The 24,677-nt window shown below is 62.0% G+C and overlaps 3 protein-coding genes across 3 annotated transcripts, besides 1 other annotated feature; all 3 read left to right on the top strand.

The window, feature by feature from the left end:
• Window positions 1-355: 355 nt before the first annotated feature.
• Window positions 356-9,568, top strand: LPMP_120330 (myotubularin-like protein; the record flags this gene model as incomplete). Its single annotated transcript, XM_010698712.1, has 1 exon — window positions 356-9,568. The coding sequence occupies one exon, from the start codon at window positions 356-358 to the stop codon at window positions 9,566-9,568; it is 9,213 nt and encodes a 3,070-aa protein (XP_010697014.1).
• A 560-nt stretch (window positions 9,569-10,128) lies between these two features.
• Window positions 10,129-10,287: a repeat region.
• A 205-nt stretch (window positions 10,288-10,492) lies between these two features.
• LPMP_120340 (hypothetical protein) lies at window positions 10,493-14,491 on the top strand (the record flags this gene model as incomplete). The annotated part of the gene is made up of 1 exon (XM_010698713.1): window positions 10,493-14,491. One exon carries the CDS (start codon window positions 10,493-10,495, stop codon window positions 14,489-14,491), a length of 3,999 nt encoding a protein of 1,332 aa, XP_010697015.1.
• Window positions 14,492-16,476: 1,985 nt separating this feature from the next.
• LPMP_120350 (hypothetical protein) lies at window positions 16,477-22,689 on the top strand (the record flags this gene model as incomplete). The annotated part of the gene is made up of 1 exon (XM_010698714.1): window positions 16,477-22,689. The coding sequence occupies one exon, from the start codon at window positions 16,477-16,479 to the stop codon at window positions 22,687-22,689; it is 6,213 nt and encodes a 2,070-aa protein (XP_010697016.1).
• Between the last annotated feature and the right edge of the window lie 1,988 nt (window positions 22,690-24,677).

Here is a 24,677-nt window from a genome sequence, read left to right on the forward strand (position 1 = left end):
TCTTTGCATTGCCGTTCGTGGGAAGGTTTCTCTTTGGCCTTCGGCTGTGGCGCGTGCGGGTGCGTGTATGTGTTGGTCAGGGCTCTCCGCCTTCCCCCCCCCCCGCTCTCCCTCTAGGCAGTCAGGTACGTGTAGGGCGTACCCGACTGTGGTGAGAGAGAGAGAGAGAAAGCGATACATCCATACCCCCTCTCTTCATATACACCGACGGTAGAGGATGCGTCTGCCGTCGACCCGCTTCCCTCTCTTCTCGTCACGTGTTTCCCTTCTTTGCTGTTCTGCTTGAGAAGTAGTGTGTCCGGGGGACGCTCGAGTCTCTCCACTGTCTTCCCCTTCCCCCCCCCCTCTCTCCGCGATGCCGACGGTGTCCGTAGTCGGTATCGATGCCGCCTGGGCACCCTCGCGTGGCCCATCGACAGTCACCGATGCCGATGGCGCCACCGAGCGGGACAGCACCGGCTTTCTCGCGGTACCAGAGGTAGACATGGAAACCAGCATCGTCATCCTAGACCTCGCACCCCGCACCTCGGACACAAGCGCATCGCACGGCCCTCCTGCGAACGGCGCTGCTTGTTATGTGTCCGACAAGCCGCTGATTGGAGCTCCCGGCGGCGGTGTGTGGGCACGATTGCAAGCTGCCGGGTTTCCGTGCCTCGTCGCTGTTCTGGCACAGCCAGTGCTGAGAGAATCCGCTGATGCGCCGCCATGGAAGCTGACGCCGAGGGCACTGGAGGAAGGAAGCGACGACAAGGAGTATGTTGATAGCTCTGGTCAAAGTACAGGCGTGAAGGCGAGTTTGACGCACGCGACTGCACACCCGCTACCACCGCCGCGGACGACCGCCTCTCTCCTTTCTCCCGTGTCACCATCGGGTGCATCCGACACGACAGCGAAGCCGCTGTTGGTGTATCTGCCCACTATCGCACCCGCTGCCGACGCCTCCACGAATGCTGCTGCGGCTGCTGGACACGACGATATGGCTGGTGGGATCGGTGATGCCGACTCAGAAGTATCGGCGGTCGCTGTATTGCCCTCCCTCTTGCACAGCATGTCGTCGCACGGCATGGTGGACAAGCAGTGCAGGCTGCTAAACCCTGACTTGGCCCGAGCAGCGACAGCCACGACTACCGCTGCAGGTCGGGCCATCTCCGTCCTGTCTTCCATTGCGCCCTGTCGCCCGTCGCAGCCGCGCGCCCTCTTGCCTCTGTACTTCGCCTCGGCCCCGGTGGCGTCGCTCCGCTACCTCCTTGCCTTGGCGGCCATGAGGGCAGACAACCGCGGCACACAATCGGCCCCACGCGGAGGCGCTGGCGCCACCGATGAGGTAGCGAATAGGCGCCAATTACTGCAAGTCGATGCGGCGCAGCAACCATTACCTCCCTCACCGAGCGCCTGCACAGACGCAAGCACAGGGGCGGTTGGCGTTGCTCGAGTCGTCTGTCGAGCAGTGTGGCCAATTCCTCCGTGGCCGCCGAATCCACCGCCGGAGTTCGCCCCCGAAGCCGCCCCGCTGCTATCCTACTCGATGAGCACGGACGGTGACCACCATGGGACTTCGATAGACAAATCTCCGATACTGCGGGAGGCGGGAACAGCAGCACCCGAGGAGAAGAATATGGAGGCTGTTGTGTCTGACGTACTGGTGCACCTCGGTGAGTGGAACAGCTCCCTCGTGGCCGGTATGTTCATGAGTGCGAAGGTGCTGGCGGTGAGCAAGCCCACGACACAGGCAAGTCAGCCCCCCCTGCCGCAGCAACAGCGAGAGGGGACGACGACGACGACAACAACAAGCGAGCGCGAGGCGGAGGCTGACGCGACGACTCTGGATAAAGAAGCTGACAGTGTCACTGTGGCCTCATCCTGCCCTACCGCGATGCCAGAGCTGCTAGCTGTTCTTTTTCAGTACTGGCATCAGCGGTTGGCGAGCCTTCCGGCGAGCAGCTCTGCGGTGCGCCCTTCCCAACGGCAGCAGCAACACCGAGAGGCACCCGCATCTCACAAGCCCGTTGCCGTCACCACCACCACTGCCGCTGCCGCCGCCTTGGCCGCCCTGCACCACTACACGTCCGCGTCTCTCGTGGAACAGCTGCTGATGTCGATCGAGTTCTCCATCGCGTACTTGGCGAACCGCAAGCAGGACGCTGCGGCAGCGGTGGCGATGGCTGGCGGCCAGGCAGATGCAGGCGCAGCAGTTGGTGAAACACTCGATGGGGATGGTGCTCCAACGCCGCCCTTGACATCGTTGCAAGTACAGCGACGACTCCAGTGCTATCGGCTCCCCCCCATCTCCTCGCACATGCCGTTCGAGGCTGTATGGGGGCTCTACCTCGGGCAGCGCATCCGAATGTTTGGGGACCCGACTGCCGCACAGTCACAGTCGTGGAGGCCCTTGAAGTCACCGCTGGCGCACGCCACGGTAGATCTTGCCGATCGGGCGGAGGAGCGACAGCTGCAAGACGCATGCGGCCTCAGTTGTACAGCAATGCATGTGTGGACACTGTGGCAGCGGGCGGCGACAGGGACAACAACAACACCGTCACCCACGGTACCAACAGCATCGGCGCCTAGAGTCGAGGTAGCGGCGGTGGAGGCCACGCCTCTATCATCACCACTACAGCCTCCTCTGCAACCACATCCCGCGAATCCATTGATGGAAGTATACAACCCCCCAGTATCGCGGCCGCCACCGTTCTCGCCGTATCGTGTGGACATCCTTTCCCCAAGCAGCATCGAGCGGCGGTGTCCGTCACCAGACCGTCAGCTCGCTCTGCCACCTGTTCACTGTTCCACACCACAGCCGCCGCCGAGTCGCTTACCAACGCACATCAGCTTTACGGTGCAGACAGCTTCGAAGCCGTGCAAGAGCTCTTGCAGCGCCCCCGATGTGGCCGTCATAGAAGCCGCATCTGCCGCAGCAGTTCATGGCAGACCGCTGCCGTCGCCCCACACACCGTTCGCTGCACGAGGGGCTCAAGTACAGCAAGGAAGGGAGTCGGTGCCGGTGCCCTCGGCAACGATGGCGGCAGTGGCGACTGCAGAGCTTCTTCAGGTACTCCCTAGCTTCCTCCCGTCTAGCGGCCCAGTGTCCGATACGCCTTCTCCGCTGTCCCCGAAACTCTTGAATGGGATGCGCAATGCGTCCTCCGCGCAGTGGCACCACAAGCGAGTCAGAGACTCGACAGCAGCGGCTGCCGAGTCGTGCGCGGCAATGCCGCCTGCTCAGCAGAAGGCTAAAGCCACCGCTTGGCTGCTCGAGCGGCGAGACACGCGTGGTGTCAGGGACGCAGCAGCGGCGTCGGCTGCAGAGAGCGCACCGGCCTCTCAGTACCCGGCGTCCAGCACAATGCAACGAAGCCGCATCGATTCATGGGAGAGCATTGGCAGTAGCAGCCTCGACAGCACTGACGAGGTGAAAGACAGAGGCAACGGAACAGCGCGTGCTGCGGGGCAAGGGACTGTCAGAACCGCCATAAGCGGCAGTGTACACGGCAGCACGTACACCACAGGTACCATCGGGGCAGCGCCGTCGGAGGAATGGAAGGAGACGCTGCCACTGGACGAGGAGCACTGGCTGGAGAATCGCGGTTGCATTGGTGCGGCCACGACGGCGGCGCAGACGCCTCGCCACCGGCGACCGCGTGGAGGCGTGTACTCTGCTGCCTCCTTCGTGGCAGCCCTTTCCACGGCGGTGACACAGTTGCTCTCTGAGCAACAGGAACCGTCACAGCAGCAGCAGCAGCTCCACAACTCCCCCGTAGCGCTTCCCTCATTTGCGCCCTCGGCCTCCGTCTATTCCTCCTCCATTACCGCGGCGATTGCGGCACAGCGACTGGAGCGAATACGCCGTGGCCGACTGTTACCCTCCCTTGCCAAGCTCGACAGCCTCAACCTGCTTCCACAGTATGTGCCTGTGTGGTGCTATACGTACGACCCCATCACCAGCCAGCGAATAACCACGCAGCACGGCGACGATGATGGTGGCAGCAGCGCTCACGTACACAATCAAAGCTACCTACAGCGCTACCCTCCATCGTCCAGCGGGGTGGTGTCCGGCTCACGCGGTGGCAACGCAGGCGGTGGCATCCATGACCTAAGTCGTGCTGGCAAGGCGGGCTTGACCGCCACCTACCGGTATGTGGCTGATACGGCGCGAACAGTGCTCGACGCGGTTAAGTTGTCCGTCCCGAACATGATGCAATGTGCCATGGGGAGCGGTGGAGGTGGCAGCCAGCCCACGAACGGCAGCACAGGTGGCAAACCGAGGGCTGGTCTGTCCATCACAACCGCGACAGCGACGGCAACGGATGTGACCCTTACCGCGTCCCCCACAGCCGTCTCCGTGCCACGCACGACACTGACTGTGCCTCAGCCCGTCACGACTGGCGCCTACGCCTCCGCGTACGGGAGCGGCAACGCCACACGGGATGTGGCGAAGAATCCAAGCCTGTACTATGCCGTGTGTGGGCTGTACATCACGGAGCAGGACATCATCATACGCGCTCTGCCAACAGTCGAAGTTCAGCGCCAGCGAGAGAGAATGAGGCGGCAGCAACGAAGCGGCGGCAGCGGTAGAGACAACCTCAGCCGCAACGGCGTACCTCCAGGTAGCAGCGAGGCTGAGCGCTCGAAGTACACGGATGGGAACAATAGCCTCGACGACGACGACGGCGACGACAGCGAAAGCAGCGATGAGGAAGTGGTGGAGTTGCTGATTCTACCACGCGTCAGCCTGGTGTCCGTCACGCCGTGCGCGGTGAACCGCAGCGTCGGCGGCGTCTTTGCTACCAAGCACGCTCGCAAGCTGTACGACCACCTGGAGGAACAACCCAACCTCACTCCTTCGTCTGCGGTGGCCGTCACCTCAGGTTTAACCTCAGCCGTGCCGGCCTCTGGCAGCGGGGGTGCCGCAGGAAGCCGCACACCGTCCACCTCACGGGCGCATCGCGTTTTGACGACCAACGCAACGACCTCAAGAACGGGCACCAATGCGCAGCAGCAGCAGCAGCACCACCCGTGTGTACCAGCGCACTTGGGCCAGCCAGAGCAGTCATCGCTCACGACGCCGTCCACTGTGGTGGTGCTAAAGCTGCAGTCTGCAGAGATGCGGACAGTGTGGCTGGAGTTTGCGAATGAGACGGTGCTGAACGAGGTCCACCGGCTGTTGTGCACTCCACTTCGATCTTCAACACAGCTCAGTGGGATGCCAGCCAGTCCATCACGGTCTCGGCGCACGCCGCCGACACCGCAACGATCTCCGGGCTATGGCAATCGGTTTTTATCAAGTGCCCGCCGCCTGTGGTCCATGGTGCCTCTGGTCCTACTCGCCACCAACGTGCTGCCGCCGGGAGGTGCCACCTCGCCCTTCATGCAGGCATTCTTGAAGAACGTCACCGTGGCGGCAGTTATGCTGCACGCGCAAGCCGCTGAACCGGGCCCGGCAGCAGCGACGACCACGCCACCGTCGCTGTTGTCGATGGAGGTCTCTACGCTCTCTCTGCCACCACCCCCGCCTTCGCACGGATGCCCCATCGCGCTGGCAAACACCTGGTGGCTCTACGACCCCGCCCGGGAGTTTGTGCGCCAAGGCCTGCCAGAGGAGCACTGGTGCTTGACGTCGGCGAACATGGAGTACACCTTCTGCCCCACCTACCCGTCCACCTTCGTCGTCCCCGCCGCCCTCGCACGCGCGATGGAAAATGGCGAGGTAGACGGGCGACACCGTATGTCTCGCCGGGTCGAAGCCGTCGCCTTCTACTACGCACCAACCGGTGGCGTGCTTGTCCGCAGTGCGCAACCGACTCTGGCAGCATTGGTGGCCGAGGTGCCGACCGGTCCGGCGCTGGAGTGGACATCGCGCATGACGGGTGGGCGGATTGGCAGGGCAGCGCCGACCGGGTCGTCGTCGCTTCCGATGCAGCCGTCACCGTTGGCGGTGTCGCTGCGAGACGCTCCTCGCCTAACGCTGAACGCCTTCGCCGCCGCAGCTGGTGTGACGACTCAGCAGATCTGTGTGATGGACCTCCGCTCTGCCAAAGCGGCGTTCGGGAATGTGGGCAAGGGGGGCGGCAGCATGGAGCTCCTCCTCTACCCCTTCGGCGGTGTGGAGTACGCGGGACTGCCAAACATTCACAGCGTGCAGAGGGCGTGGCGTAGGCTGAGGGCGTCCCTAACACATGACGCGCCGTACCAGCTCAGAGGAAACGAAAGTGGCTGCCTCGAGACCCAATATGTGCAGTACGCGGGAGAGCCGCCGTACGCGGCGGTGGTTGCAGCAGCTGAGCTGCCCGCAACGGCGAAACGACCTGCCTCAGGACTCAGCGTGACTCCGCCACTGTTGGCGTCACTCCTGCCGCGCCTGCAAGGGCGCAGTCCGAGTACTCGGCAGCAAGCGAGGGACAGCACTGGTGGCACAGAGGTAGCAGCGGCTCTCAAGACAACTCTCAGTGAGTCCGATAACGGCGACGGTAACAGCGAGAGTGTTGGACCAGGAGGAAGTGTGGCAACTGAAGAAACCGCGGACACAGCGACCGCGACGTCGTCAGCATCTCGCCTTCCGTTCTCGCTCAGAGGTGTGCGATGGAGTGCCATCTTCTCCGCCATGACCACCGTTGGCGGCGCGTCCGTCACTGCCATGATGCCGGCAGCACAACACGAGTGGCTTACCTACGTTGCTATGCTGCTCAACACCGCCGTCGTTGCGGCACGGCGTGTCTGCGGGGTCCCAACCGACCCGCTGTACGTGCCCGCCATGCAGCACAACGGCCTTTCAGCGAACTGTTTCTCATACATTGTCGGCCACGCCTTTACGCAATTTCGGCTGCCAAAGGCGGCATCGTTGTCGTCGTCGTCAGCTACGGCGACAGGGTCGGGATCACGGCGCGGGTTTCGGACGCCAGCAGTAGCTGCAGCAAGGGCTGCTCGCAGCTTCAAGGCGTCGTTGGCATCGTACGAGCACAGCGCACACGAGACATTCGCCGGTGTGGTGTTTCTCAACTGCTCCGACGGTTGGGACCGCACCCCGCAGATCAGCATCCTCACGCAGCTGCTGCTAGACCCCTACTACCGCACAGTGGAGGGCCTCTGCATCTTGCTGGAGCGCGAGGTGCTTTGCTTTGGGCATCCAACGCAGCTACGCTCAACAGCCATAGGCGGCAACGTCGACAACTACTGGGACCAACTCCGCCGGGACGATCGAGACTCTGCTGCTGCGAAGAGGGTGAGCGCACAGCCTCCCGCAGCAACGGCAGCGCAAACGCAGGCGATGGAGACACATCAGCGTAATACCGTTACGGCAGCCTTTCCGTCGCAACCCATCCTCGCCGCTCACTCATCAGCAGCAGACGAAATGAGGGCCGCCGCGGAGAGTGAGCGTAGGAGCGGCTGCGTGGGAAGTCAAGTTAGCTGCAGTGTCTCGCCGTCAACCCCTACAGTTGCTGCCGTCAGGGATGACGACGATGACAGCGACGCCACCTCTGCGCCTCTTTTCGATGAGGAGTCTGTGGAGGTAGACGAGGTCGTGGGGGCTGATGGGCTAAGAGAGAGGGCCTTGCATCGATGGCTGCAGAAGGCGCGTGTGGCGCTGAGCGGCGGCAGTGGGGCAGGCGACGTCGCGGCGATGGAGGACGCAAGCCAGAGCCGCGGTGCCTCTGCAGCGGCTGTGCATGCGTCTTCGGCGTATGCATCGATGTCAGCGAAGCCTCCTATAGTGTCGCTTCTCCCGTCGCTGTGGTCAAGGAGCGAGGCAGCACCGATTCTTACTCAGCTGCTCGACGCCATACATCAGCTCGTCGTTCTTTATCCTGTGTGCTTCGAGTACACACCACAGTTTGTGTGCCTCCTACTCGACCTCCTCCACAGCGGGCTGATCAGCACCTTCAGCGTCAACTGCGAGCAGCAGGTAGAGGCCCAGCGGGTGGCAGAGGGTAGCATGTCGCTGAGCCAGTGGTGCGCCCTTCTGCTCTCAACAACGACGGCGACGCCATCAGCAGTGTCCACAGCAGCGTCTGTGACGGCCAAGCTGGCGTCTCACAAAGACACGTCGACAACCCGCTCGGAGGACGGCGCCGGCGCCAGCACCGTTCTGCCCCCGAGATGCGTGCTCAATCGTCGTGCCCCCGCCACGCCGGGCGTGGTGCGCCAGCAGCTCCCGCGGTCGACGTCAACGACGGAGGCAGCGCTGCCGTCGTTCGGCGCGGACCCGACCAGCGAGGCGGGTGTTGCTGAGGCAAGCGTGGGGTCTACCGCCTGTATTGACGCATCCTTCCATCGTCTGACTTCGGCCACCCTGATGGGCGACGCAGGGCTAGAGGTGGAGGAGAAGCAGCAGCAGCAGCAGCAGCAAGGGCGGGGACTGGGAAAGTCGGCTATGGGCAGCCGTCGCTGCAGCTGCAGCGAAGCCGAAGAGAGGCAGCCCTTCGCCGTGCACCACAGAAGCGTAAGCAACGAGGGTACGTCTGGTAGTGCTGAAGCCGGTAGTCAGCAGCGGCAGAGAACCGCCGCGGCACAGTCACCGTCCAACACCGGCACTTCTGCGCCGCTGCCGCTCGGCCCAGAGGGAAAGATAGGAGAGGAGGAAACGGTGGCGATGGACTGTCGCTCGTCTACGCCGCTGCCGGCGTCGGCGCGTCCTGACCTCCTTCGAAATCTTTACTTCTTTGACTACACCACACGCTGGGGTGTGCCCGTCGAATCCGCGGCATCACCGCTGCCGCGCTCGGGACACGCCCTTTCCTCATCCTTCTCCATATCGTCCTCCGCCACTTCAACGTCGGAGCACCCTGCACGCCCCCATGACGAAGCCTCGCTCTCAGCAGGTGGGTGGCACACACAGCAACACGCAGGCTGTCGTTCGAGTGATGCAACGGCGGTGGATGAATTTTCTCGCCGTTTGCTGCCCATCTCGTACGATGCGCTCTACACCTCTGGCTACCTTAACCCAAACTTCTCGCTGCGCCACAACAGGGTCGACGTCGGTCCCCTCGTGGACTTCATCCTCCCCTCCCGCCTCACCCTCTGGCGAGCCGCGTACACACGCCATTCGTTTTGGGGCGTGCGGCAGGCGCAGCTGCAACACGCAGTCGGGCAGTATCCGCAGCAGCGCCGACAGCATGCTGTGAACAGTCGCAGCGGACGTGGTGTGCCAGACGCAACGGACAACGCCAGAAGCACCGTCGGCCGTTACGGCGGCGGCAACAGCAGCGCCTTGGGAATGGGTGGTGCACACATGGGGGCAGAGGTACAGAGAAGTAGGCTGTGGAGTCCCAGGGCTTCCTCGACGGGGGCAGCGGTGTCATCGGTCCCCATCACTAGCCCCATCTCTGAAGACGCACGAGGGCAGCCTCCTAGCAGTACCCTCTTCGCCAGCACCTCCGTAACGTCACGCGGAGGTGGCGGCGGCAACGCCGCCTTCTTTGCTCGTGACGGCGACGGTGAGAATCGCTCGCAAGGTCGACCGGTGCCCTTCAGGGACGCGGCAGTGCACTACCCCGTCACCTCCTTGACGCCTGGAATTTACCAGTTCCACATCGGCTCCGACAGCGAGGAGGACGAGGAGATTGCTCGCCAGTAGCGCTCTTGCCAAAGAGCTCGAAGGAGGAGCACTGAAACGAGGCTGGCGAACTCGCGCAAGGGAATGGTTGTGTGCGTACGTTATCTCTGCGTTCCAGTATGCTATGCGTTGCCTTGCTCTGTGGATATCCTGGCCTCTCTCCCCCTCCTTCCGCTGCCACCACCACCGCCTCTCGAGGCAGAAAGCACGTGTAAGGAGACCGAGGAATGGAGCGCGTCCGCCACAGACGGGGATGCCTTTGCTGCGATGGACCGCACATGTACTGACGACCCCCCCCAGCACCACTGCCACCCACACCCACCCACACACACACACACACTTGTCATCTTCTTGGGCCTCATTTATTAGTCACTCTCCCTGCACTTTGCCCCATACCCACTCCCTCCGTCTACAAGACCAACGGCCGCCGTTGCCGGGCTGGCAATGCAGATGCCGTGAAGAAGACACCGTGAGCAGCATCAGCGGAAGTTGATGGCTTTATCCATCGCTCGCCCCGTCTCGCCACTTCCCGCCTCCTCTTTCCATTCCGTCATGAGGGTGCATTCTCTGGGATGAGAATGCACCCTCATGACGAGGGGGGCAACACCCCAGTGCGTGGCATCCCAGGGCTCAGGTGTCACACTCTGTGTGGGGAGAAGCCAGGCAGCCCCCCCCCCCTTCCTCCTCTCTTCCTCTCCCTGCCAGCGCCGAAACCACCGCTGGTGGTGACAGGGCCGAGCACCTGCGACCTGCGAGGCGGGGGCGGATGGGTGGCGTTTGGGGCAGGGGCCGTGCTCGGATGACTGAGTCGGCGCGTTGCTCCATCGCGTGTGCCTGGCGCAAAGCAGCGCCACCCGGATGAGCCCTGTAGCAGGACGGTGGGGGCGAGGGGCGGCAGAGCGCGAGCGAGACGCCGCGGAGAATGAAGGCCCGTTGAGGGAAACAATGAAGCAGAACACACCGTCTCTCCTCCTCCTCCATCACCACACTTTCGGTTTCCTCTCCTGCATTCACACGCAGGGCTTCCAAAGGGCCACGGTTGTCTTCACTGTCTCGGTAAGTGAGTTTCGGTGCCGCGGTGCCATGCATAATGCCGCGGCGTCTGCGCCGTCTGCGGGGCTCGTCACCTATGCAGCATGGCGCAGCGAGTCGGAGCGCATCGTCCGGCTTGCTCGCAGCATCGCGCACGACGAGCGGCTAAGCGAGGCACTGGCTGCTTTCACGGGCGAACCACTTGTAGCAAGCGACATCGGCGCCGACGGTCGATTCTCGGGGCCGCCTACGTCCTTCTCGGCACCATTTGCGCAAGCCGCTGTGACTGCGGCAGCGCCCTCCTTTCTTCAGCGAATACTGTACAACCCCACGAGGCGCACCGAATCCCCTGCGGCCTCTCCTGTGACGCCGTTACCAGGAGCTCAGGGGGCGCGCGTCGGCAGGGAGAACGAGGCAACCTCGTTTCTGCAGCTGCTGGCATTGGCGGAGATGCCGTCAAGCTCGAATGCCGTAGGCTGGCCGTCCTCCTCCTCCTCCACAGCCAAGCGGCGTTTTTTTGCCGAGGCGCTGGAGGCCGTGTCCATCAGTATCGCCAACAACAGCCAAAGCAGAGGTGCTGAGCACAGCAATGGCGACAGTGCAACGGCACAGGCGCCTTCCTTGATCTCGTACTCGCACGCCATACTGCCGAGGCGCGAGACAGCGTCGGCTCCCACCTTGGCAGCTGCTGTGCCTCATAGGAGCTTCCCCGCTTCTGCCGGCACGTGGCGGAGTGGTGTCGGTGATGGAGATGGCGAGGGTGACTTCGACCTGCACTTTGCTCGGCTCAAGCACCAGGCGATGGAGCGCAGTCGTACCGAGGATACAGCCAGCTTACCCTCGCGTTCGGCACCATCGCCAACCACAGCGCCTTCGCTGTCTGTCCCTGGGATCAAAGCTGGCCTTGAGGCTGCTCGAGCGGCTCTGGATGCGGCGGATGCGCTGCTTCTACGACTGCGTCATCAGTATCGCCTCAGCACTTCGCCGACCGGGCGACTGGCGGAGGCGCAGACACTTCTTCTGCGAGCCACGCTGTGTCGTGAGGCGCAGCTGTACACAAATACAATTTTGCATGCCGTGAGCCGGCGGTTCAACAACAAGGGGGGGCAGGGGGCACCCCACCACGTACCGGGCCCAAGTCGCCATGACCCCTCCGCCTCGCCCTCCGCACTATTTGGTGCGACGACGCAGAGCTGGGCGGCTCTCACCGCTGCCGAGTCCAGCGAGCCTCTAACGAGCGCCATACGGAAAGAGATCGCCCACGTTGTTCAGCCGCGACAGCACAGTGGACGTGCGGGCGCCGTCGCGCACGACAAGGGAACTGGCGACGGTGCCACAGAGCGACGGGTCTCTTCTTCGCCCCTAGTGGTGTCATCGGGGCCTGGCACTACCGTAGAGATGACGCTTTCCGCCATCTCGCACTCTCCGCAGTTCACAGAGGCACTCGCGCGATGGCGGCAAGTGGTCGAGGCGCAGCAACGCTCTTTACGCATGGAAGAGGTGCACGACTACCTTGCGGCAGCACAGCTGTTCCTTGGCGCCGCCGTAGAAGGACAGCAGCTTGGTGGTGGCAAATGCGGCGGTGACGCACAAAAAGATGCGTTCTGCTGTGAATCGCCTCTAATGCTCGCTGCTCACGGTGTAACGCACGTGCTGTGTGCATGTGGTCTTCTTCTCTCCGACACGCTACTCGAGAAGGAAGTGCCGTACCCTGCCACTGTTGTCGGGGAGATGGCTGCAGCGGCGGCGGTCACGACGGACATCGCCGCTGATAAGTTTTGCAACAGCAGCACGAGTGATGGGACTGTTGGCTCTTTCCTATCAAATCAGGTGGTGCTGCCACCGCTGCTCGCACGAGGTAGCCCACACGCCACCCGTGCTTGGATGCTGCTTGTACAGCTGGCAACCTTTCTGGAGCGCAACGCCTTGCAGCTTCCTTGGGATAAGAATACCATCGCAACTGGTAGCGCGACTTCAGCTTTGCTGGCACAGGACAGCACAAGCAGTAGCAGCAGCAGCAGCAGCACAACACAACCTCTCTGGGAGCTTTCTGCTGCAGTACTGTTGCACCGGCCACTTGACGCACTGCAGGCGCTACACGAAGTCTTTGAGCGGACGTCCTCATCTACTCCAACGTCTGCGAAGGTGCCGTCGCTGCGAGACCTCTTCAGTGATTACATGTCTCCACTGCACACACGCCCGTCATCGCTGCCTGCCTCGGGTGCACGCGTGTCTTCATCTTCATCATCTTGCTCCCCATGTCCAGCAGTAGCAGCAGCGCCAACCACCTGGATAGCGCAGGTGCAGGCACAACCAGGCACACTGCCGCTGTGCCTCCTTTCCTTGCGCTGTGCCATCGCGGCCGCAGTGCGTGCGCACCACTACGCCGAGGCGCTGCTGAACACCGAAGTGGGCCTGCACCTCCTGCGGGAGCATGTGGAGAGACTGGACCCGGTTCGCAGCGATGGGCACGAAGCAGAGCCAAAGGAGAAGTGCACCGAACAGACCAGCACCGCGAATGCGGCTGTCGCCAACGCAGGTGGGACGGACTACCGGCGGCTTGTGCGCTGGCCCGAAGCGGCAACGGCAACACACGCCCAGCCATCGAGATCGGCGAGCGTGTCTACCACAAAGATGGTGGCCTCCACCGTCACGTACCTCTCCGATGGCGTTGTGCTGACCATGCTGCGTGTGCTGCTGCTCCTCCTCACATCTCCAGTGGCATCTGGCGAGGCGGTGGCGCGTCTGCAGCAAGGACAGTGCGGGAAGGTCCCGTGGTGGAAACGAGCGACGAAGGGGGACCACACGGGACTATCGTCCCCTGGCGCGAGCAGCCCGCTGAGTCAGCAGGAGCGCAGCGGTGACGATCCACTGGAGTGCGCTGGTGATATTGTCCGCTGCGTTGGCATCTCCCTCATCTCTGCGCTGGACACACTGGATACCCTGACGACGCAACTGCAGCTACTCGAGCGCTACGTTATCGCACCGAAATACCCCACAGCACGGCTCTGTGCTGCATCAGCGACACCGGCCGGGCTGCCCGACACGGAGCTGCACGACCACTTTGATTTCTCCGCTAGTGAGGAGGTGCGCCTTCTGCCGTCCTTCCCAGGCCCAGAGCACCGGCTAGAGTACGTCATTGCAACTGCGTTAAAGGCGGCTGAGACAGGCGTAACTCTGCGTGACACACACCAGCCACTAACCAGTGGCACTGAGAGAGGCGCGCCAATCGTAACGGCATCCACCACGGCACTTGACGAGGAGGCACCCACGGCACATCCCTCTTCGCATGCCGCCGCGGCCAGCACCTCGCTGCAGCGCTCCTCGCGCGCTGTGTGCCAACTGACATCGTCAGCACAGTATCAGCAATTAAAGCTTGCGTACCGCTCGAGGACACCTGCTGGCCCAGGCGCAGACACATCCTCCACAGTCGTGCGTGACGCCGGCGTGCACTCGGAGGCGAGCACTGAAGAGCACCAAGGCGACGGGGTGGAAAAGTGCTGCCGCTTCGGCACGCAGTCTGCCGCTTTGGCGGCGCTGGCGCAAGTTGTCCGGGAGCTGTGGACAATGGTAGGGGCGCTCACACTGCCGCTTCGTGCGGCATCCACATGCACGACTCCACCGACTGAGGCTTCCCTCGCTGCAGTATCAACGGCCCTGGCAGCAGGAGAACCGTGGTTCGAGGAGACCATAGCAACGGACATGGCTACCTCGGCTCTGGTACGTGACTCGTGGCAGGGGTGCGAGAACAGTATCAGCTACGGTGAAGCGCGTCTCGCCCTCTCTACAGTGGAACCACGAATGGAGAGGTGTCTGCAGGTGCTGGGTGGGCGTGACCGGACTGTGTTGGTGCTGCTTCGTCGGCTGCAGACCGAGCTTCTGTTTCCGGCGGTGTGTCGCTCACTTGCTTAGCCTGAGGAGGTGGCCAGACGTGAGGACAGTGGTAGGGGTGCTCATGGCGGGCGGATTGAAAGGACGTCATCAGGGACGTGTGCCGCGGATCGACGACCGAGGCGACGTATGTGTGGTGGCATTTCCGTCGCTCTCTCTCTCTGTGTGTGTGTGGGGGGGGGGGGTGCAGGTGTATGTAGTGTTGGTGAGCGAGTGAGCCAGTCCGCGGGTTAGCCACACGATGAGTGAGATGATGGGCACACCATTTGCGCCCACCAACTCGCCGCACTGGTGCGAGTGAGGGCGTCTTCTCCGCTTGCCGTGACGAAATAAAGGCCCGGGAGGGCAGCAGCAACGAAAGAGGCGCAGCTCAAGTACATGCGAGCAGGAGAGCGTGAGAGAGTCTGCGAATGGGCAGTAAAATCACCATCAACTACACCGAGTCACTCCCTCACTCTGAGGAGGCAAAATGATGATGATGATGATGCCGGCCATGCTCGTGCGTGGGTTACGTTGTTTACGACGACAAAAAGTGTGGTACGTGAACACAGGAGGGAATAGGAAGAGCTGAAAGAATACCGTCAGCAGCGCCCTGCCAGCTCACACACATTATACACCACGCGTGCCGCCGGTGACACGTGTGGCTCCGTGTGCGGGGGGAGGGCGAGGGAGGGAGATGTGTCTCTCTCATAGCCCTTCACACACACACACACACCTGCTCTTGGTCTTCTCTCTTCCTCACCCGCGCTCTTCCACCCCCGCATTGCCGTGAATTACTCCTCTTCGCCTCTCCCCTCTCCATTCACACAGATGCATTACTAAGGGCATCCTCCATTAGTAGATCTACTCCGTATACACAAATCAGCAACAGCAACCGCAGCGCCACTGCCCCCCACCCCCTACTTAACCTCCTCATCAGTCTCTCTACCTTTGCTGTCACTGCATATGCGCATATGTGTCCCATCGTTTTCCCCCTCTCCTCCTCTTTTCCCCCCTTCCCTACTGACTTATTCTTCGCGCCTCTCTCTCCTCTTGTGTTGCCACTTATTCGCTCTCGCTGATTCTCATCCGCTACTGCCGCTGTTGCCTCTCCTCTCTGTCGTTTCCTCCTGCCTCCCTTTGCCCGGCCTCTCTCTCCTCCTCAGTGGGGGCGTGCATGCCTTGGTGCTCCCATACAACTCTCTGAGTGCACCCCCCTCCTCTCATTCTCCCTAACATCTCCCGCCGCCATCAGCAGCGCTGCTGGTACGGTCTCTGTACATACTCGCTACAGACTCATACTGGCGCTCTCCCTCCGCCTCGGTCACTTTTTCAGTTATCTGCTCGATTCCCTTTTGGATTTGTTTACCGGCTCAGTTGTATCCGGCATACCTCGTAAGTTCCGCCTTTCGCAGCTGCGCTTCTTGTTCGTTCGTGTGCTGCGCTGTGTCGCTTCTCTTCCCTTCTCCCTTCCTCTCTCTTGAGCTTCTTACTGCTCCTCTGTCTGTGCGTGTGTGTGCGTGTGTGTATGGGTGTGATGGGGAGAAGGGGGCGTGCTTGTGCTCCAGCGACCGCTACCACGTGTGCAGCAGCCCTTGCATTGCCACTAGTTGGGGAACGGAGAGGGGAAGGGGTATAGCACCGGCGTCCTTCTCGCCACTCTGAGCTGTAACTCGCCGCTGCCACCACGCCACTCTCTCTCCATCCCTCATCTCCATTCTGTGGAGGAGGAGCATGACCACTGTGCAGTCAACTGAACAACCCTGCAACGGCGCAACGGTGTCTGTGTGTGGACGGCTCGACGGGCTGCCCAGGCTTGAAGCGATAAGGAGTGAGGCTGTGAGACGTGGGGTGCGGAAGTGCGCACCAGAGAGGGGGAGCAGGAAGAGTCGTTTGAATCCCCGGTGTGGGCGCCTCCCTCTGGAGGACAGGAGTCCCTCGTACTGCCCGACGTCCGCCTGTGTGTTGTCGTCGTCTTTCTCTCTTCGTAGCGGAGAGGTGCGTACTTGCGTGCTTATCCCGACGCCATGTCGCGCCCATCTCCATCCTCGGCCACGGATCCAGTAGCAATACCAGCGGCACCACCAACAACGGCGGGGGTGGAGGCGCTCGCCGTCACCTCTCCCTCGACCACCACGTCGTCGTCGACCTCGTGGGGAACGATACTCGGCAGCACTTGCGGAGGTGCAGTGGAGAACAACCGACAAGTTGACACCGCCACATCGCTGAACCGTACAACAGAGGCGCGGCAGCGGATGAGCGGAAACCCAGTGGTAGTCCCACTACCACGCTTGACGACAGCAGAGTTAAGCTTAGCAAGATCCCCCTTCCCTGACATGACGGTGCTGTCGGCGACAGCGGCTGCAACGTCATTGACCGACTCCTTAACTCTCTCCCCACGAGGGCGGTGGAGACACGCGCGCAGTGATACCGCAGGTGCCCATACCTCGAGGGAGGCTCTCAGCATCAACACTGTCAGCAGTAACCGGAGTATTGCCTGTGGTGGTAATAGAAGCGTTAATCCTGAAGCTCTGCAGGGACTCGCGCCGATCCCTGAGATGTGGAGAGCCGCGTCCCTCTCCCCTCTGCACCCTCACTCACCCTCTTATAACAGTTTCGAGCACGAGGAGGGAAGCACTGCTGCGCCTACAAGACAGCTGTACACAGCCTCCCCGCCGACCAGGGCGTTCATTGTCGCTGGTGTTGCTTGGTCCAAGTTCATGGATCTAAGGCTCATGCGCATGTCACGGGTGAGCAGCAAGACCGCTGAAGCCGGTGCTCCGCGGACAGGCCGACAGCCTCTGTGCGCCCCGTCATCCATGTCTTCCCCAGTGTCCACATCAACGTCTGAGCTCTGCCACAGACAAAACGCGCTTTCTGCTGTGCTGCCGAACGCGCCGCATCAGCCACAGTATCGGCAAGGGCAGTGTCTCTCCCCTCCGACATCCTTGGCGCCGTTACCGACCGCACAGGGGGCCTCTGTCGTGAAGCGTTGCGAGGTGGAAGCGAAAACCGCATCCGGCAGTGCTCTTGCAGCGCTAGCGACGGCGGCGCCAGTCAGCGAGGTGTGGTGTCGACCAGTTGCAGATGGTCGCGCAGTGGCATATGCGAAAAATAGTGAAATCGCTGGTGGGTCTGAGGAATTCTTGGAAATCACGTCGGCCGCTACGACTGCAAGAGAGGTGGACTTACCGAGTGCCTCTGGAAAGAACCGCTCTTCCTCTGCAATCGAGGATGCCGGGGACGGCAGAGGAGGCAGAGCATGCAAGAGCAGCCCCTCAACCGCTGTAGCTTCCACAGCTTGCCAGCGTGGCTTTTTTCATGATCTCCGCGTCAGAGACGACGGCAAAGCTGGTGTCGCGGCCGCGGCCTTGCCGTCGTCTCTGACAAAGCTGAACACCACCCCGCGGCCCATGAACTCCAGCAGCTGCGGCGGCAGCGACCGAATCGCACACAGCTACGCGGATGAAGAGAAGAGGGGCCCCTTGACTGGCGTAGGGGGCGCCAATGACGTGCGATCACTGTCATCGCCTTTAAGGTCAAGCGTACTGCACGCAGTCACGCTCTCACATTATCAGCATCACCTTCATGCGCAGAGAACACCAAGTCCGGGCAACGAGGACGGCCATTCAACGTTATGGCGTGAGAGCCGCTGCGGTTTCTCGACGGTGGCGCGGGTGTTGAGCAGCACCGACAAAGAGCTGCAGGAGCCCTGGGTGGCAGATCACTACGACTCGCCCCCACCGTCCTTTCTGAGAACTATGGCTCCAGCACCATCCACGGCAGCCACTGGCAGACTTCTTGCAGAAGGTGAGGACGAGGACGCCGTGGTACCGGAGTGGTGGGCCGACTCTGCGATGGGCACGTCGCCGGTAGCACCGCTGCACGCCACCTTTGACGGCTACTCGCCGCCGCAGGTGGCAATATCGTCGATGTCGTCTTCGGCAGCGCTGGAGCGGCAAGGGCAGGTAGCAGCAGCAGCACTGACACCGGCCGCCACGCCCGGCAACGACAAGTGCTGCTTTGGCACCTCAGTTGGGCACACGGTGCAGCGCATACCGGCGGCAAAGTACTTTGCCTCGATTAGCCAACCACAAGTCACCGACACGCCACAAGTGTCGACATCGTCGTTCTTCGCGCGGGGTGGCGACATCACAGCACGAAGAACTAGCGTGCCACCGCATGCATCGTCATCGTCACCGAAACCTCAGAGTACGATTCCAACGGCGGCTGCACCGACAGCGGTCTCTGTGTCTCCGCTCAACCACACACCGTCCGCCGTGCCCACAATGTCTCTCTTGAATTTCGCCTCTCGTAGCCCAACACCTGTGATGAACTCCTGCACTACCCCAGTCCCGTCTCGGTCGCACCCACACCACCCCATGCTGCCCCCCCAGCAGCTGAGTCCGGGGTCCACGTCCTGTATCTACCGCGACGCTTGCAGCGGTGGTGGTGGTGGTGGTGGTGGTAGTGGCGGCCTTGGCACCAACACCACTGCGGAAACAACCTCATCACTGTTGCTGGAGCTTTCACAACTGCGCACACCACCGCGTCATTCAGTATTTATGTCCGCAGCGCAGACCTCAGAGGGGGGGCATAGGGCAGACAGCACGAGTCGTATCAGCATCAGCTGGTGCTGTGGTGTGGCCCCTCCACAGTATCCATCCATGCCCTTCACCGTGACCCATCCAACAGGGAAGTGTGAGGGCTCCGAGCACCACCTCAGCTCAAACCCCAACGCCGCCGCATCCGCCTCGGCAGCGACGACGACGGACTCCGTCATGAGCAGTAACACGAGCAGTTCCGCCACAAGTGGAAGAGCAATTGGAGGCAGTGTTCCTCACGAGCTGCCGCAACGTGCGACAGCCACACTGGCACTCGTGGGCAGCGGCAATAGTCAATACGCTCCACCCGCATCACCGTCTCCTTTGCCACCGTGTTCACGAGAGTGGGACGGCGGCAATGATGGGGCTGCCAGCGATTGCCCTGGAGGAGCTGCTGAGACCATAGTGCAACACCACCATCAGCCACCAGCCCCTCGTTTCACTTCTTTCACAAGGGTATCCTCGGACAGCAACGGGCACGTGAGCTTCGGCTCTGTTATAACCGAAAGCGATAGAGCGGCACAGCAGGCAACACCGTTGTCGTCACCGCAGCAGCAGCAGCAACTGCTGAGGTGCCATAGCAGCGACACTTTCCCCACCACCACGGCGGTGGCAGCGCGGCCACTGATGGCTACACTCGGCCCTACGGTGCGGCCGCGGCTGCACCAGCGCACCGGCAGTAGCAATAGCCTACTCAGCGGCAACGCATCCTCGAGGCTCGCCAGCGGCATCGGCGGCGGCAACGGCAGTGACACGGCTACGAGCACACCTCCCCCACTTTCCATGGCGATAGCAAGCCCGGGTGTTGCCCTCACTCTCGGCACCTTCAGCGCGTCGTCCACCTTCACAGGGTTTGGGCTAGTGCCCTCCACCCTTGCTGCTGGCCGTCTGAGTGCCTCCATCAGCGGCAGGGCATATGTGCACTCCCTGACCGCCTCTCCGCCGCCCCGGCATCGAAGTGTCGGATCAGTGTCGTCGCTGTCCTCGATGGGCGCGTTTGCCTTCAACGACGCCAGCACGGCGCTGATGAGGCAGAATGGAATGTCGAACCCGGTGACAGAACGCGCCCCGTCGCCAACTACCAGCTACAGCCCCAGTAAGCGCACTCATGGGCAGTTGGGCTGCAAAGCGGAGATCGTCGCAGACGACAGGGTGTGCGGTGACGAGGGTGAGGACTGCCTCGGGGATGGAGGTGCCAGCACTTACAAGATCGAGAAGGGCGAGCGCAGCAGGCTTTGGGGAATGAACTCCAGTGGCAGTAGGGGTGGCGTGCACCCCTGCGGGAAGCCTGGGTGGCTGAAGCCTGGGACCGCTATCGAGGTCGCCATTCAAGCAGGCATCCACGCACGCTACCCATCGCACGTGCCCCTCTTTGCCCGCAGCGGCGACGTCGGTGGAGCAAGGGTGACTAACGCCGCCGCGGCAGCAACACAAGTGGGCGACGACAGCGTTTGGTCCTGTAACGAAGACTCGGTGACATGGCTGTCGTGCGCAGCGAGCTTTACGGCGTCCTCTACACTAGCGTCAGCGACGTATGCGTCGTCCTCTTTCGGCTCCATCCCCTGCAATGCCGCGGCAGCATTGCCCTGTCCTTTTGACGTCGAGCACATGAAGCGGAGGAATGCGCAGCAGCAGCAGCGTGGAAGCCGCGATGGCGGTGGCAACAGTCTTTGCGATGTGTCGACAGATAACGAGAAGAGTGAGGACGGGCCTTCCCCCTTGTGTAGCCTCTACGCAGCGGCACCGAGGCGCTACCACTACCACCGCACATTGAACGCACCGGCAGCCTCGGGTGCGGTGTTTCAGGGGCGGCGTGAGAAGCGCCACCACCGTTACGTGCGGGTTCACCATCGACGACGCCAGCATCTCTCCCTCTCCAACTCTCCAACCACCGGCAGGGACGTGGCCGTAGGGGAAGAGCAGACGCATTTCACAAGGCTACTCCCGGCCTCCACGGCGGACATCAACAGCACTGCCGCGCCCCCTATCCTCAGCACCGACCCGGCAGCGAGCGAGAGCGTGAACGCACGCGAGCATAACGGGCGTAGCCAGCGGCCTGCGGGGACAGCGTCACCTGGCACATTCGCCGCTTACAGCCCCCACCTGTCCACCTCCTCTCTGCTCTATTACGACGATGTGTGCAGCGATGACGTGGATGACGTCTACTATCAGATCGAGAAACGACTGCTCCCGGTCGTCTCCGAAGCTGAACGGTGCCGCTATAGCGCCTCCCAACCAGCGGCATCACACGATAACTCAGAGGAGTCACCCATCGACGCGCTCTTCACCGTGCTCAACGTGCAGCCTCGTCTCAACCTGCGCGGTGGCTTTCATCTGTCCGACTACTATGCTCCCTGCCCCGTGTGTCATCCAGCCATGCGAAGAGCAACAAACGGCGCGGCTTCGGATGCGGATACGTCGGCGAGCAGCTGCAGCTGCAGCCACTGCTCTTGCTGCTGCTCGTCCGTCGGCCTCCGCTCTACAAGACGGTCCGCTTCGTCCTCTCGAGCGATGTCACGCTCTGCGCGATCGGTCCTTTTCTCCGTCGCCTCCTCCAGACCCTCCGCGTCCTGGTTTACCGCCGGACTGCGCCACACGACGCCGTCGCCACCACCTGCCACTCCTGTGGCACTGGCAGCACGTCAACCGGGAGTCTCAGTAGCCACGGCGAAGCAGCTCGACGGTGTAGGAATTGCCAATAATCTCAACAGCACCTCCACCTCACCCCTTCAGCAGCCTGAACGCGAGGCAAGGCGGCGAGAGCGAAGAGCAGCAGCAGCAGCAGCAGCAGCACTAATAAGGACGGCAGTCAACCACAGAACGACCACTGCAGGTGAGCCGGCGTCCTCCACGCCGCCACAGCAGTCAAAGTCGACGCAAGCGTTTCTCTCAGCGCCTGGCCCGACAAGGACCACCAGGTCTGCAGCAGCACTAACAGCAGATGATGACACTGAGGATAAGGAACGCGACGCTAAGGATAGCCGAAGGTGGACGCGTGGCGACGGCAACGGCGATCCAGCTCGGCTACCGTCGCCGTTTGTGCTCACTGCACCGCCCCGACACTCGCGCTACAGGCGGCAACGTGTGCGGCACCCGCCCGCAGCCCTCGCAGCCCGCCGTCGGAAAGGGCATCATGGCGGCGTTGGGGGCAGTGGCGCGTTGCGCTTGCAGTACAGCAGCTTCATGCAACAGCGCCTCCTGTGTATACGCGTCAATGACAAACTTACCTACATCGACCCGAAAAGCGCCACCTGCGCTGCGCGCCTCCTGGCTGGTGCGGCCCTGCTGGCCGAGAAGACGAAGAGGAAGGAGGCGGAGAGGGAGCGACGGCATCGCACAAAAGGCGATGACAGTGCCGCCGAAGCGGTAGCCAACAGGAGCGCGCCTGCGGAGGCTTTTAGCGCCCTGCCAACATCGCATCTGCCGCAACATGCGCCGGCCTATCGGCGCCACAGTCGCTGCCAAAAATCGCACCACCGCCACCACAGCCATGGTGAATGCCGCTGCTGCCCTTGCGATCCCCTTCAGCAACCTGTGGTGCATCAGCGACAGTTACCGACGTTCTCGCGCGCTGGGGCTACACCAGGGGTGCGAGGCAGCCGCAACAGGGTTGTCTCCGCTGATGACGATAGTTGAGATCGTGTGAATGCGCCAGGTGAGCCGTTAACAACTTTTCTACCGCAGCCCTCGCAGCCCGCCGCGACACGGACGCAGGCAGCACCAGCAGCAGAAAATACAAGCGAGGCGGCGGGTGTGCGAGCTCAGCAGCGGATGAAATGGACGCCGTGAACCTTCCCAGGCGACCAAGCAGCAATGGAGCATCGAGCTAAGAGCAGAAGCAGCAGATCTCCCCGCTCTCAGGTAATTTCGAGCTGTATTGCGTTCCAGTCCTTGAAAGTGCTCCACGCGTCATGATGAACGAGGCGCTGAAAAGCTCGGATGACAACGATTCCGCAGAGATGATGGTAGCGATCCCAAATGTAGCGACGTCTGGGTCGCTAGCGGTGCAAGTTTCTCCTTCACAGGCATTGTCAAGGAGGCTCTCGCACTACGCCGTTCCTGGCTATACCGCCAGCAACGGTAGTTGGTGCCGAAGCAGCTCGCACTTGTTCTCGTCTGAGCACTGAGGAAGAGGTGCAGGGAGTCATGCCATTCTCGCCTTCCTCGACCCCACCTCCGCTCCTGTCGCGCCAGCGAGAGGCGACTGGTAAGGATTCCCCTGAATATGGCCCTGTTTGAGTACCCGACTATCGCACGAAAACCTCGAGTCGTACTCTCCGTAGCATGAGAGCCGCGAGGCCCAGGGTGGGCACCTTAAGGGGATGGGCAGGCCGTCCTCATCAAGGCCTTAGCCCCTCCGTGTGTGTGTGCGTGTGTAGCCGAAGGGTGTCGATGCACAGCTCTCTCCTCCATCTCCTTCGTCTCTCATCATCCCAGCCCTTCTCGCGCGAGGAGGAGAAAGGGGGAGGGCTACGGATACGCACGTGAGAGCACGCGGGGTTGGAGGTAAGAAGAAGCGAACTCGCTATGCCTGCTGATTGCTGCCGCTCATGGCGGTAGTGGCTGGCCTTAATCTTCTTTGCTCGCTCCCGCCCCCCCCCCTCTTGCACAGACGCTCATAAGCGAGAGCGTCACGGTGGAAAGCGAGGGCTGTATTAGCGACAGCGACAGCAGCGTGGCTGAATCCCCCCTCTCTTCCCTCCTCCCCCCCCCCCCACCACGCCTCCTGAGTGGCACTGTGCGCGCTGTCGGGTGTCTTCTCTGACATGTTCGCCACCAACACATTGGAAGTATCTCTCATGCATAACCCACCACGGTGAGGCCACTGCCCTCCAGACATCCAAGCAGGAAAAAAAAAAAACGAGGTGCAACTCAAGCGACGCGCAGGCCGACCCAAGCACCGACACACTGTCTATCATCTTACCCTCGTCTGCGCCTGACAACTGAGCCCGCTGGTCCACTCTGGGACCTGCTCACCTCTGCGCTTGCTCGAAACCCTCGACCTTCACGATGAACAACTTGTCTGCATGCCCCACGCTTGATCTTTAAGCGCAAGCGTGCTCGTCTGCGCTGATGTACGCACCTGATGCCTGCGACCGTATGTCTCTAACACAATCGCGTTCAGCAACACCTCTCCTTCTCCCTCCCTTTCTCGGACTCCCTGACCCTTCTTCCGACATGGTGAAGTCCTTCCTCCACCTCCACCCGAGCAAGCCTTCACACACACACACACACCGGTGCCAGTGCATACCCCACACACGCCTATCCGATTGTCTATCAGTCGAGGGAGCGCGAGGAAAAGGGGGGTGACCGAAGAAACACTCGCGCGCACACGTTCTCATAGAGGAAAGGGAGGGGCGCCCCACACCGCACCACGGCAAACTCTCCTTTGCTTCTGCTCTCCCTTTCGCTTAAAGTCGAGCATAGAGAGAGAGGGGGGAACGTACATACGCCGTCGCACCGCGAATTCATTCGGTTGACTGTCTCTCTCTCTCTGCCTGCCTGCCTGTCTCTCTCTGTCCCACTCGCCTCCCCTTCACGCCTCCGCTCTACTCCGTGTCGGATCAGCTGCTGCCCGCTTCCCTTTTCACAGACCCTGGCGTGTGAAGCTGCAACAGTGATTG

The sequence above is a fragment of the Leishmania panamensis genome, assembly GCF_000755165.1.
Source record: "Leishmania panamensis strain MHOM/PA/94/PSC-1 chromosome 12 sequence".
NCBI lineage: Eukaryota > Euglenozoa > Kinetoplastea > Trypanosomatida > Trypanosomatidae > Leishmania > Leishmania panamensis.